General features: G+C 43.1%; 2 protein-coding genes across 2 annotated transcripts in view; both read left to right on the forward strand.

Annotated features, from left to right (window-relative positions):
* The window catches only part of LOC308460291 (uncharacterized protein), a 226847-nt gene that overhangs the window by 170342 nt on the left and 41826 nt on the right, over positions 1–14679 (forward strand). The window lies entirely within an intron of this gene.
* Positions 47–3634, forward strand: LOC308460515 (vomeronasal type-2 receptor 26-like). Its single transcript, XM_080977033.1, has 2 exons — positions 47–74; positions 2723–3634. Exons 1-2 carry the CDS (start codon positions 56–58, stop codon positions 3619–3621), a joined length of 918 nt encoding a protein of 305 aa, XP_080833159.1. The 5' UTR covers positions 47–55; the 3' UTR covers positions 3622–3634.

The following is a 14679-nucleotide window of genomic DNA, read 5'->3' on the forward strand; positions in this document are numbered from 1 at the left end:
GTATCAGGAAATGGCATCCATTTCTCTCCATCAGGTCAGGTTTACTGTAAACTGAATGGTGGGCATTGATAAAGGTAAGTACACGTAAATTGCATGTTGCTTCACCATTTTTCAAACTTCAGGGCTTGAACTTCCGTTTCTTGGAACTCCTGGAATGCTCAGTGGCAGGGAGGTCTCTCTTCAGAGTCCAACAGTAGTCAGCCATCATGACTGCGTCCCAGTGACCCTGATACCTGGTCTCCATCTCTTTCATGTCCTGATGGAATCTCTCCCCCTGCTTGTCATTCATTGAACCCAGGTTCTCAGGAAACCGGTCCATATGTGAAAATGGGTAGTGCATCTTGACGCTCATGTTGCAGCCCAGGTTTCTGATAGCAGTCAGCATGTTGCTGACAAGTTCTGCGTAGTTTCTGGCCTTATTGTTGCCAAGAAAGTTCTTCACTACCAGAACAAATGCCCTCCACGCTTTCAGTTCCACTTCGTTCATTGACTTTCTGAACTCTGGATCTCTGATGAGCTGACGGATCTGAGGACCGTCAAAGATGCCAGCTTTCAACTTCTCCGTGGTCAATCCTGGAAAAGCCTGGCACAAGTAAGTGAAGCAGTCACCATCCTTGTCCAGAGCCTTGGTGAACTGCTTGATTAAGCCGAGCTTGATTTGCAGTGGTGGGAAGAGTATTCTGTCTCTCTCCACCAAAGGGTCGTTGATGACGTTCCTTTCTTTGCAAGGCACCAATTCCTTCCGCACAGGCCAGTCCTTCGTGTAATGCTGAGCACGGTCGCTACTATCCCACATGCACAGAAAACATGGGTACTTGGTGAAGCCAGACTGTTGCCCCAACAAAAAGTTCACCATCTTCAGGTCAACACAAATAAACCACTTATGCTGATCATAACCAATTTTCTCCACCACATACTTCACCGCTTCATAGTTCTCCTTCAGTGTACTTGAGTGAGCCAGGGGTATAGAGGCAAACTGGTTGCCGTTGTGTAGCAGAACACATTTCAGTGATTGCTTGCTGCTGTCAATGAACAGTCTCCAATCTTTGGGTTCATACTGTGGCACTCCAAGCTTGAGCAGAAGCTGCCCAATATCTGCACAGTACACCAAGTCCTTCTCTTCCGAGATAAAACGGAGGTACTCTTGATTCTGTTGCGGAGGAAGCTGATGCGAGCACTGTCAGAGAGGAGGTTTTTTCCCTTCAATCTGGATGCCAACAGTTCGGCAGAGTCCTTTGACAAGCTGAGGTCGTGAACTAGATCATTCAACTCCTTTTGGGAAAATGGATGTGAAAATGGAAAATACCTGCACAGTACACCAAGTCCTTCTCTTCCGAGATAAAACGGAGGTACCCTTGATGCCTGTTGCGGAGGAAGCTGATGCGAGCACTGTCAGAGAGGAGGTTTTTTCCCTTCAGTCTGGATGCCAACAGTTCGGCAGAGTCCTTTGACAAGCTGAGGTCGTGAATTAGATCATTCAACTCCTTTTGGGAAAATGGATGTGGAAGAACCACTTCTTCTTCATGTCCTTCAACACTGGAGGCATCTTCATCACCAATGTCAGGAAGTTCTCCGAAGATAGGCACTGGAATTTCATCACAATGAGCTACAGGACGACGTGCTGCTTGAAAATCAGGATACTTGAGGCTGCTCTGGTTCTTTCTGTTGATCCCACCAATTTATGGAGCCACACCAATTTATGGAAGATTTCGAGGTTTTATGACTTCAAATTGATCCCTTTTCAACATAATGACCCAGAACTATCGGACCTAAATAATTCTTGTCATTAAAATAATCATTTCCCATCAAAAGAATTATTCGACATGGCATTTTACCCCTACCAACTTCTTCTAAAATGCTCCACACAAGCGTACATGTGAACAAAAACATTAAAAAATGACATGTTGCCATAGCTCAAAAACCTGACCTGATTGAGCAAAACCAATGTGATTTTTGGATTCAGCTCATCAGATTCATCCTAAATCAACTGAAAAAACGCAGACAACAAATTTGTTGTTGACCAGTGTAATGATTCAAGGAGTGAGATTTAGATATCTTTCTCATTCAAGTGGAATAAAAACCAAATTTCTCCTCCATACCTGTTGGCAGATAGACCCCATAAAGGATTAGGGACCCACTCCTAAAAAGAATTGGTTTGTCATCATCATGTAATCTTTGTCACAGGTTAAAATACAGGAAGCAATTTTGAAATAAATGCACCAGTGATATGACTTGGTAGGAGACACCTGTCTTGGTTCAGGCAATAGCAAATAATCCTGCGAATGATTGATGCGCGATCGCACACCAGGGTGGGGTGGAATGGGGTCGGCAGAGGGTGTGGGGGTGGAACAGGGCTGGGAATGGAACCCCTGTGCAAAAAGGTCATGGACTGCACCAGTTCTGAACAATAAAAAAGTGGTTTATGTGGAGTTAGCAAGTCATCACAGCACACCCCACATAACCCAACAAAAGTTCTGAGGCATAGCTGTCAATTTTTCCCTTTTCTTGCGAGGAATCCTATTTGGAATAAGGGAATTTCCCTTTAAAAAAGGGAAACGTTGACAACTATGTTCTGAGGTGGGATTCTGATGTATCACTTTCAATCTGGTTACCCTGGAAATAACTGTAATAACTCTCATTTAACATTATGAGTTCCATACTCGCAGTATTAGTAGTTGCTCTCCAACACATCCAAAATCTGAATGTATTATTTTCTTTCCAGACATGGTTGACTGTGTTGCATGCCCAAAGGACCACTATCCACATGGGAACCAATCACAATGCATTCCAAAGACCATCAGCTTCCTGTCTGTTCAAGAGCCTCTGGGGATGAGCTTAGCAATGTTTGCTCTTTCTCTCTCTCTCATCACTATGGTGGTCCTAGCCATCTTCATTAAACATCAGGACACACCCATTGTCAGAGCAAACAATCGGGACCTCACCTACACTCTCCTCACTTTCCTCCTGCTCTGCTTCCTCTGCCCATTGATCTTCCTCAGCCCTCCAGAAAGAGTCAGCTGCCTGCTCCGACAAATGGCCTTTGGCCTTGTTTTCACAGTGACCGTTTCTTGTGTTCTGGCCAAAACGATCACGGTGGTTCTGGCCTTTGTGGCCACCAAACCAGGATCCAGAATGAGGAAGTGGGTGGGGAAAAGCCTGGCAAGCTCCATTGTGATTTCTTGTTCCCTTATCCAAGTGGGCATTTGCACTGTGTGGTTAGGAACCTCTCCCCCATTCCCTGATTCTGACATGCACTCTGTGATGAGAGAAATCATTCTAGGCTGCAACGAAGGGTCAGTCGCCCTGTTTTACTGTGTCCTGGGCTACATGGGCTTTTTGGCCATTATCAGCTTTGTAGTGGCCTTTTTTGCCAGGAAACTGCCTGAGAGCTTCAATGAGGCCAAATTCATCACCTTCAGCATGTTCTTGTTTTGTAGTGTTTGGATCTCCTTTGTTCCGGTCTACCTGAGCACCAAGGGGAAATACATGGTGGCTGTGGAGATCTTCTCCATCTTGGCCTCCAGTGCTGGGATACTGGGCTCCATCTTTGCCCCCAAATGCTACATCATTGTGTTGAGGCCTGATCTGAACAGCAAGGAGCAGTTAATAAAGAGGAAATAATAAATTTTACCATCATCTTTTGGGTTTTTTCCACCAAACTATGAGCAATTTAATCTCTCTTTATCCACACCATTCAGTTATGTTGTATTTTACATGTTGCACTTCCTATGTGCAATTTCTTTTAAAATCCCCTGTGGTTTCTCTGAGACAGGAGCCCCTCATCTTGTTTTAACCCTAAAATTTATTTGGAAACCAAAAAACTGTCATGAGTACCATAAAATAATGAGACCTGACTAGAAATTCAGAGGGTAATTGATTAGAGACTGAACAAGAAAAAACAATATACTGAGAGGCATTTTTTAATAAGGCTTGTTCCTTTCTAGGTTTTGTCCTCTCACTAAGGTTTCAGTAGAGTTGCGTGGTGAGATCCCGCCTCCCACCAGTAGAAATAAAGACACAGGACACAGTAATTTAGGTTAATGGGCTAAAATTAGGCTACAACTTTATTGGTTACAGGTGATGAGTGGTATTGGCTTAGGCATTGGTCCTATTGACTATCCAGCTTCAGCCTGCTTGCTTGAAGACTGGGAAGGGTTAACACCAGCAGTGGAGCCCTGCTGATGCAAATCAACTAGGCACTCCCCTGGGGTCACCGCTTGGGGGCGTGCCTTGGGCCTGGCCTCCATAGGCTTCGGATGGGGCCATGCCCCCCGGAATCCTTTACTGGACTACCCTTCAATATCCGGGGGAGGTGATGGCGCTACCCCCATACATCTACATAACAATATCCATACCAATGCCTAACCGCCAAAGCCAAGAATGTTGTGATGATTTGTTACGAGGTAGGCGAAAATCCAAATGGCTGGTGCCAATTTGCCAAGTGGAAAAAAATCCTACAAGGCCCCTGAACGGCAACCAACGAGGTCCATAGCAAGGTCAAAAGAGGAACCTTGAAGGGTGGGCGGGTGGGAAACCAACGCAGCAGAGCGGCCAAAGAGGGAGATTCCTGGCCGTGCTTGCCTTAAATGAGGCAAGGCACATCCCCTGGGCCAGCTGATTGGCTGGCCCGGGGATGACTCGGCCGAGGATTTCCCAGATCGCATGGGGCTGTAAGCCAGCCTCTGCGCGTGTGTTGGGGGTGTGATGCTCGCAACAACACCTCCTCCCGAGGTTGGAAGTGGCTTTGCTACTGTCATGATGAACCAGTCTCAGAGATTTCAGTATAGTGAGTCCCACTTACTTGGAGGTTATGTTCAAGTGGCCCACATACATAAATGAAGATTGAATAAGTGGGGAGCACCCTCTAAAACTCTTTGAATGTTTTCTCTGCTGCTCTCCCACCATTCCAGATCAAAATTACTGCACCTAATACCCACATCTGGAATTTTGGGGGCTGACTGGAGGATGTGTGGAAAAGTTGCTGCTTCTGCTGCTCTTCTATGCACATAAGCTGTCAGGTGGGGGGGCTGAGTAGCGTAAACAACCCCCTGCTGCACCTCCAGTCTCTGCCCTCACAAGCCATGACAACTCTCCAGCGCTCTCCCTCCATTTCTGGGTATTAATTAATTAATTTGGTTGTTTATCGTGTGCAGTGGGGGATGCCTGTGGTCATGGGCAGTATATGCTAGACCATTCCTGGTGTGGGGGTTTTAAACTTAAAATTCAATAAATAACGATTTTGGTATCCCCCCCCCTTTATTTATTTATTTATTTATACATACATACAACAAGAAAAAAACACACACACAAAAACACAAATACCAAATTACACACAAATTACAAAAATAACCATAGACACATAATTTTCTTGGCAAACAATAAAACATCTATTGGTCTTAACACTAAAGACCCAACTTCCCGTCTATTCCATATTTCAAATTCATATTACGTTTTGCCAATACACTTTTTTTTTCATAATTAAACTTATTCTCAATAAATCTAATTTCTTCTATCTACCTAGCAACTATCACTGAAGTTCCTCGAATGCTGCAACAGAATTTAAACTACTATATTTATTTTTCAGATATTCTTTGGTATTTTGGTATTTTTAATGGGTTTATTGTTATACAATGGGGAAGAATGCTTCAGAATGAATATTTTGGAGTAAAAGCATTTTGAACATGAGTGAAATTAAGCTCCAATTTATTAGAAAATATAATACCACCACACACTACTTTATATTTATTACTTCTATATATTACTCCCACCAATTAATTGTGAGGTGCTTTTCTATCAGGAACACAAATAGTTGTCCTTTTCACCATTCCTTCGTCTCAGTATAATTGTCAGAAAACTAATCAACTGGTGTTCAGGTGGGAAATTTTAGGAGGTCAGAGTAATCATTTCCACTGGTCAGCACTGATAAGAGACTGGCCCACTATTTTTCTCTTCCTCGTGGCTGTTAATTCTGCATGCCCTTTTCTTGTCCCATAAACAGTCAGAAAGAACTTTGAAAGAAACATCAGAAACAGGGTTATTTTGGGGGGACATTTTCTGATTTTCCTGATGTAAAGAGAGCTTGTTATTATCTCACCTATAATTATCACTCTCAACATGGCTAAGTGTCCCTTGGATAATGTCTCAGTAGATTTCCAGAGAATACGAACCAATGTCAAAATATGGGTATTATAACCTCTTCCTGCCATTCTTTGCAAGGGAGAGGACAGAGGAAGAGGAAGGAGTTTAACTATTTTCTTAATCAAGTTATAAAATAGGATTTTAATCTGTGAATTGTTAGAGAAGTGCTGTTCATCATAAGCCAGAATATTGTACTGAGGTTGGTTGTGAAGCAAGGTTCATTTGCTGGATGGAAATAAGATTGTTTGATGAGAAAGAATATTTGCTTCAATATGCTGCTGTTTATTCTGCCCCTTCTCTGGTCATCTTATTGTTGGCGGACCTGGTCATCTTATTGTTGGCGGACTTGCTTCTCATCTCTTTGCTGCTTTTGACAAAGAAGACTTCAAAGAAAGGCTAACTATTCACCAGCGCCTTAATACCCAGTAAAGACATCAAATGTCAAATGATACTGAAATATCCTCCAGCTCTAACCAGGCCTAATCAGAAGCTAGTTCCCCTGATTTCAGTTGGATTTACTTCCGCTGAAGGGAAATGCAGATCTGAATGTGTCAGTGAGATGAGAGAGCCTGGTCTTGTTGATGTGTTCTGTCCTCCCCACATCCCACCAAATCTCTTCCAAGGAGAGTTTAACAAGAGGAGGCCTCAAAGATTAAACCTTAGTTTAAGATGGAAAGCCCTTCTCTGTTCTTAATCTTCACCTCAGAAACTCTCGTGTGAGGGGTATTAAAGGCTTACCTCTCCTTTGAGGTGATGCTCGAATAACCCCTGATGTTCTCATCCAAGTCAGGCTAGATGATTGTCTTTAATCTTTATAGACAGTGCCTGGATTAGATACATTCCGACTGTATTCAGCTGAAGGTAGTGATCAGTGAAGAAATGTCAGTTAACTGTTAGTTGGGAGACGTTATGAGGGAGGTTTGAGTTCCAATTGAGTGGTAAAGATCAGATTTTCCTGCAGAAAAATGACAGGAGTGGGAAAGTCTGAATGAGCCCTACTTTAAGCGGAAATTCTGCTCTTTTAGGGGAAATTGTTCTGCAGATATGTGTATATTAGGGCAAACTTTACGCTAAAAAACACAAGAAACATAAAGAGGCCACTGAAAAACATGCATAGCACATCTCTCAATGATACAGCATAAAATTCTTGTTGCAGTATTGTGCCAAAGAACTACCAGCATATTCTGGCCTTGGTATTTGCTGTCAAGGAGATCAATGAGAACCCCAAGATCTTACCTAATATTACACTGGGATTCCACATCTATGACAGTTACTTCGATGAAAGGATGACCTACTGGGCTGCTCTGAACCTTCCCTCCACACTTGTTCCCAACTACAAGTGCAACATCCAGAAACACCTGGCGGCAGTTATTGGGGGACTGGACTTGGATATCTCCGTCTACCTGGCAAACATCTTGGGCATCTACAAGATTCCACAGGTAAGATGCTGCCTAGGGGATTTCACACATTCACCATGATTTCTTCTATCCAGAAAGGATTCGTGTAATATAGAAACAGTTGTGAGAGACGAAAGAGAGTGATTCTGCCCTTCACAAGGTAATGTGATGGTAGAAGAGTTCTCATCTCACCCCAGTTCCTTGTCCAAACACACCTAAAAACATGTATCCAAATTCCATGCTACCAGCTGACACCCTCTCACCTTTGCTCCATGGCCTACTGGTTGGAGACTGAAGCTGCTCTCTTGCAAAGCTGGAAGCCTGCCCATCAGGAGTCAGCTGCCCACACATTGTGGCACTTCATGGGGATTTTGTGTGTTAGTGGCTTGAGAGAGGAAGGAAAGACGCCATGAAATCTGGAGTTGAAATTTTGTGGTGAAGCAACATGAAAGAAACAGGGGAGAGAAAAGCAGCAGTACAGAAAAAACCTAGAGATCACAGTGGATAAAGAAAAGGAGGGCAGAGGAGAGGAAAGCAGGAGTTCAGGGAACTGGGAATGGAAGTATGGCAAAGAAGGAGGTGGAGGCTGAGAAACACAGGGTGCAACCTGCCACCCTTCCCAGCTTTCTGGAACCTGCCTTCTTAAGGCAACTGGCTCATTTTGCCTCCTGGGTGGGCAGGTCCTGGGTGCACATACCCAGTCCTTCTGCAATTGTAGATGATGCTCCTTTATTTCCTTTTAGCTCACTTATGGCTCCTTTTCTCCAGAGGATGCTGGTCAAAGCCAATCCACTTACTTCTACAAGATGGTGCCCAATGAAGCCCATCAGTACACTGGGATTGTTGAGTTACTTCTGCACTTTGGCTGGACATGGGTTGGATTGCTTGCTAGAGAAAGTGACAGTGGAGAGAGATTTATTCAGACCCTGAAACCTCTGCTCTCCCAGAAAGGCATTTGCTTGGCCTTCTCAGAGACAATCCTGAAAATGATACATTTGGCTGACGTGTTTCCAGACTTGATCCAAATTTATCAAGCTATTATGGAAAGTAAAGCCAAGGTGGTGGTTTTCTATGGGGGAATAAAGTCCATGCTTACCTTGAGAGAAATTTTAGCAATTGGTGAATTGGAATATGTGACCAAGACATCTGTGGGCAAGGTGTGGATTCTGACGGCACAGCTGGATTTCACAGCACGGACCTATCAAATGAACCTGGATATGCAAGTCTTCCAGGGTTCCCTCTCCTTTGCGGTTCATTCAAATATGGTGCAAGGATTCAAAGCATTTCTTGAGGTACAAAATCCTTTTGAGGAAAATGGAAATGGCTTTGTCAAGGAGCTCTGGGCTCAAGTCTTTCTCTGTTTATTTCCAAACTCCAACACAGAGGAGCAGGCCAGTGGAACCTGCACTGGTGAGGAGAAGCTGGAGAATCTCCCTTCATCTGGTTTTGAGATGAGCATGACTGGCCACAGCTACAGTCTCTATAATGCTGTCTATGCAACAGCACATGCTTTACATGCCATGTTCTTGTCCAGGACCAAAAACAAATTAGCGGTGGAAGGAGAGATGCGGGAGCTTTGGCCTTGGCAGGTAATGTCTCTCATAAGAGATAATTTATTTGACATAGGCTGTGATATGCAAAACAGATCCCTGAAAAATTTTGAAGCTCCAGTGTAAGAGCACATTATCCCTTGTGTGCAGAAAAGCTACTCATGGAGTAAGACAGTGAAGTAACAGACCTGTCCCACTTTTTTGTGAACAACTTCCTTTGTGTGCAGAGAAACTGTTAGTGATGACCGACCCAATGGCCCATCTTGTCCAGGATAAGACCCATGGCCAGTCTTGTCCTGCATCTGGATATGGAGTACAAGTGACTGTTACCTTGTGTGTCTCTCTATCCCAGGGTATTTCATGAGTCTCTTGTCAAGAATGAGGTGTTGGTTGCTCCGATGGGAAGGAAGCAGGGACTGTGGAGTTTCTGAGCCACTGTTTTTCTCACCTACAGTGCAACGAGGAAATTGATTTCTTAGACTGAGGAAGACTCAAACCTCAATATCTTTAGGTGCTAGGTGAAAACATTCCTCTTCCCCCAGTGATATTTTTTTGGTTGTTACTGTATAAGGTAGATATTTGTGGTTTTATACAGAAAATGACCCTGTGATCAGAGGAAGAGGGGTATAGAAAAATAGATACCTATGGGAAACCTACAAGTTGGATCTGAGCACAAGACCGCTCTCCACACAGTCTCCAGGTTTGTAGCTCATTCTTTGGAGTGTGTTTTTGTCTTCTCTAAGAAGCACAATTGTTTCACACATGCTATGATTGGAAAATAGGGGGTGGAACAGGTATTATATTTTGTATGGGGACAATAGGGGCAGTGCTGGTGAAGGAGAATCCCCAATCCTCTTCCCCTTTGCATCCTCATGCATTCTTCCTGAATGCCTGAAAGGGGCTCAAACATGGTAAGTTTCAGCATTATTTGTTTTTATTTTTATCTTAAACCAACGAAAAAGAAAATGAGTAGCTGGCACTGAGTTGGGAATAAGTAGTTTAGTGTCTTCCTACTGTTGGTTGGAAGAAAAAGGAAACAAAAAGTGCTAATAATTTCTGGGTGCTAAAACGTTTGTGGGTTTATTTCAATGGGCAGATTCCACCCCTTTCTGTGTGCAACCCAAGTTGTCCCCCTGGTTCCAGGAAGGAAAAGATAGAGGGGGAGCCATTCTGCTGCTATAATTGTGCTCCATGTCCTCAAGGCAAGATTTCGTCCCAGAAGGGTAAGAGAGACAGGATATATGTTTTTCAGAAATAAGTCATGTTAGAAGTTGAGGGAAAGGATAAATAAATCTGTGGTAACGTGTGCATTTTTGCATATATTGTTTGATTGGAGAACTACATCCCAAATGTTTAGAGAAGTACACATTTTTAAGGGCAGGTTGAGAGGAGTTCCCTACCAGTACAGACTTTGCTTGTGTGCTCAAGACATCGATTCCATAAAACATATTTTGTTGCATTGTGCAAAATATGAGCAAGCCAGGGCTGAACTGATACTACCCTTGCTGGTACCTTTCCCGGGAAAATCAGAGGCTCACTATGTCAGGTTCCTACTGGAAGACCGGACAAATGCTAGAACATTAGCAGTGGCAAAGTTTTTATTGGTGGTTGCAAGAACAAATGATCTCTATACTTTAAACAAAATGCTTGTTTAACCTGGAGGTAGGCTGTATGAATTGTGTATTGCTTTGTAATGATTTGTTGGGTCTCTGGACCGTAATAAAGATTGATGATGACATTTTTAAGGACATCTGTACTTTGATTAACGTGTTGTTACAAGGAGTTCAATTTAGATAACTTTCCAATTCAAGTGGCATAAAAACTAAATTTCTCCTCCAAACCTATTGACAGATAGCCACCATAAAGGATTATGGACCTAAGGAGAATCTGTTTGTCACCTATGATCTAATCTTTGTCACAGGTTAAAATACAGCAGGCAATTTTGAATTCAATGCACCAGTGATATGACTTGGTAGGAGACACCTGTCTTAGTTCAGGCAATAACAAACAAACATGCGTCTGACTGATGCGCAATCACATACCCGAGCGGGGTGGAATGGGTTCAGCATAGGGGGTGGGGGTGAAAGAGGGCTGGGAATAGAACCCCTGTGCAAAATGGTCATGGACTGTACCTGTTCTGAACAATAACAATGTGGTTTATGTGGAGTTAGCAAGCCATCACAGGACACTCCACATAACCCAACACAAAGTGCTGAGGTGAAGTTCTCATGCATCATGTTCATTCTGGTTATTCTGGAAATATGTGTGATACCTCTAATTTAACATTATCATTTCCATACTCGCACCATTAGCAGTTGCTCTGCAACACATCCAAAATCTGAATGTATTATTTTCTTTCCAGACATGGTTGACTGTGTTGTGTGCCCAGAAGATCATTATACCAACATGAAAAAATCACAATGCGTTCCAAAGACCATCAGCTTCCTGTCCTTTAAAGAGCCTCTGGGGATGAGCTTAGCACTTTTTGCTCTTTCTCTCTCTCTCCTGACACTGGTGGTCCTAGTCATCTTCATTAAACATCAGGACACACCCATTGTCAGAGCAAACAATCGGGACCTCACCTACACTCTCCTCACTTTCCTCCTGCTCTGCTTCCTCTGCCCATTGATCTTCCTCAGCCCTCCAGAAAGAGTGAGCTGCCTGCTCCGACAAGTGGCTTTTGGCCTTGTTTTCACAGTGACTGTTTCTTGTGTGCTGGCCAAGACTATCATGGTGGTTCTGGCCTTTGTGGCCACCAAACCAGGATCCAGAATGAGGAAGTGGGTGGGGAAAAGTCTTGGAAGCTCCATTGTGATTTCTTGTTCCCTTATCCAAGTGGTCATTTGTACTATATGGTTAGGAACCTCTCCCGCATTTCCTGATTCTGACATGCAGTCTGTGATGAGAGAAATCATTCTAGGCTGCAACGAAGGGTCAGTTGCCCTGTTTTACTGTGTCCTGGGCTACATGGGCTTTTTGGCCATTATCAGCTTTGTTGTAGCATTTTTAGCCCGGAAACTGCCTGAGAGCTTCAATGAGGCCAAATTCATCACCTTCAGCATGTTCTTGTTTTGTAGTGTTTGGGTCTCCTTTGTTCCAGTGTACCTGAGCACCAAGGGGAAATACATGGTGGCTGTGGAGATCTTCTCCATCTTGGCCTCCAGTGCTGGCTTACTGGGCTCCATCTTTGCTCCCAAATGCTACATCATTGTGTTGAGACCTGATCTGAACAGCAAGGAGTGCTTAATAAAGAGGAAATAATAAATTATCCTTTCATCCTTATTTTTTTTTCTTTTCCAAATTATGAGCAATGTAATCTCTCTGTATCCACACCATTAAATTCTGTTATATTTTACATGTTGCAATTGTTATGTGCGATTTCTTTTAAAACCAAAATATGGTCTCTCTGAAACAGGAGCCCCTTATCTTTTTTTAAATCCTAAGCATTATTTTGGAAACCATCAGTACCATGAAATATTGACACCTGACTAGAAATTCAGAGGCTAATTGATTAGAAACTGAACAAGAAAAAACAATACACGGAGCGACATTTTTTTTTAAAGTCTCATTCCTTTCTAGGTTTTTTTCCTCTCAGTAAGGTTTCAGTAGAGTTGCTACTGTCATGATTATCCAGTCTCAGAGATTTCAGTAAAGCGAGTCCCACTTACTTGGGGGTTATGTTCAAGTGGCCCACATTCATAAATGAAGATTGGAGAAGTGGGGAGCACCATCTAAAACCCTTTGAATGTCTTCTCTGCTGCTCTCCCTCCATTCTGGATAAAAAATACTGCACCCAAAGTACCCACATCTGGAATTTGGGGGGCTGACGGGGGATGTGTGGGAATGTTGCTGCTTCAGCTGCTCTTCTATGCACATTAGTTGTCAGCTGAGGGTGGGGACTGAGTTGCATAAACAACCCCCTGCTGCACCTCCAGTCTCTGCCCTCACAAGCCATGAGAACTCTCCAGCCCTCTCCCTCCATTTCTGGGTATTTATTAAATTATTTGGTTGTTTATCGTGTGCAGTGGGGGATGCCTGTGGTCATGGGCAATATATGCTAGACCGTTCCTGGTGTGGGGGTTTTAAACTTAAAATTTAATGAATAACGATTTTGGTATTTTTAATGGGTTTACAGTGGTGCCCCGCAAGATGAATGCCTCGCAAGACGAAAAGCTCGCTAGACGAAAGGGTTTTGCCTTTTTTGAATCGTTCCGCAAGACGAATTTCCCTATGGGCTTGCTTCGCAAGACGAAACGTCTTGCGAGTTCTTGCGAGTTTGTTTCCTTTTTCTTTAAGCCGCTAAGCCGTTAATAGCCGCTAAGCCGCTAAGCCGCTAATAGCCGTGCTTCGCAAGACGAAAAAACCGCAAGACGAAGAGACTCGCGGAACGGATTAATTTCGTCTTGCGAGGCACCACTGTATTGTAATACGATGGGCAGAATGCTTCTGAATGAATATTTTGGAGTAAAAGCATTTTGAACAGGAGTGAAATTAAGCTCCATTTTATTAGAAAATATAATACCACCATTCACTACTTTTTTTTTATTACTTCTATATATCACTCCCTCCAACTAGTAGTGAGGTGCTTTTCTATCAGGAACACAAATAGTTGTCCTTTTCACCATTCCTTCGTCTCGGTATAATTGTCAGAAAACTAAGTGGTGTTCAGGTGGGAAATGTTAGGAGGTCAGAGTAATCATTTCCACTGGTCAGCACTGATAAGAGATTGGCGCACTGTTTTTCTCTTCCTCATTGCTGTTAATTCTGCGTGCCCTTTTCTTGTCCCATAAACAGTCAGAAAGAACTTTGAATGAAACATCAGAAACAGGGTTATTATTATTATGTTTGGGCATTTTCTTATGCTTGTAATTATCTCAACGATAATTATCACTCTCAGCATGGCTAAGTCTCCCTTGGATAATGTCTCAGTAGATTTCCAGAGAATACTAACCAATGTCGAAACATGGGTATTATAACCTCTTCCTGCCATACTTTGCAAGGGAGAGGACAGAGGAAGAGGAAGGATCTTTACCTTTCTCTTAATCAAGTTATAAAATAGAATTTTAGTCTGTGAATTGTTAGTGATGTGATATTCATGATAAGGCAGAATATTGTACTAAGGTTGGTTGTGAAGCGAGCTTTATGTGCTGGATGGAAATAATGCTGTTTGATGAGAAAGAATATGTGCTTCAATATGCTGCTGTTTATTGTGCCCCTTCTTTTTCATCTGCTACATCTGGTGTGCAAACATACCACGAGTTGCACCATCAATGATCTGTCCAGAATTCCACATGAATACTACCAACCTGGTCATCTTATTGTTGGCGGACTTGCTTCTCATCTCTTTGCTGCTTTTGACAAAGAAGACTTCAAAGAAAGGCTAACTATCCATCAGAGCCTTAATACCCAGTAAAGACATCAAATGTCAAATAATCAGATGATACTGAAATATCCCCCAGCTCTAACCAGGCTTCCTCAGAAGCTAGTTCCCCCGAGTTCAGTTGGATTTACTTCCACTGAAGGGGAATGCAGATCTGAATGTGTCAGTGAGATGAGAGAGCCTGGTCTTGTTGATGTGTTCTCTCTTCCCCACA

This window comes from Podarcis pityusensis (assembly GCF_964106645.2).
Source record: "Podarcis pityusensis genome assembly, chromosome: 13".
Taxonomy (NCBI): Eukaryota; Metazoa; Chordata; class Lepidosauria; order Squamata; family Lacertidae; genus Podarcis; species Podarcis pityusensis.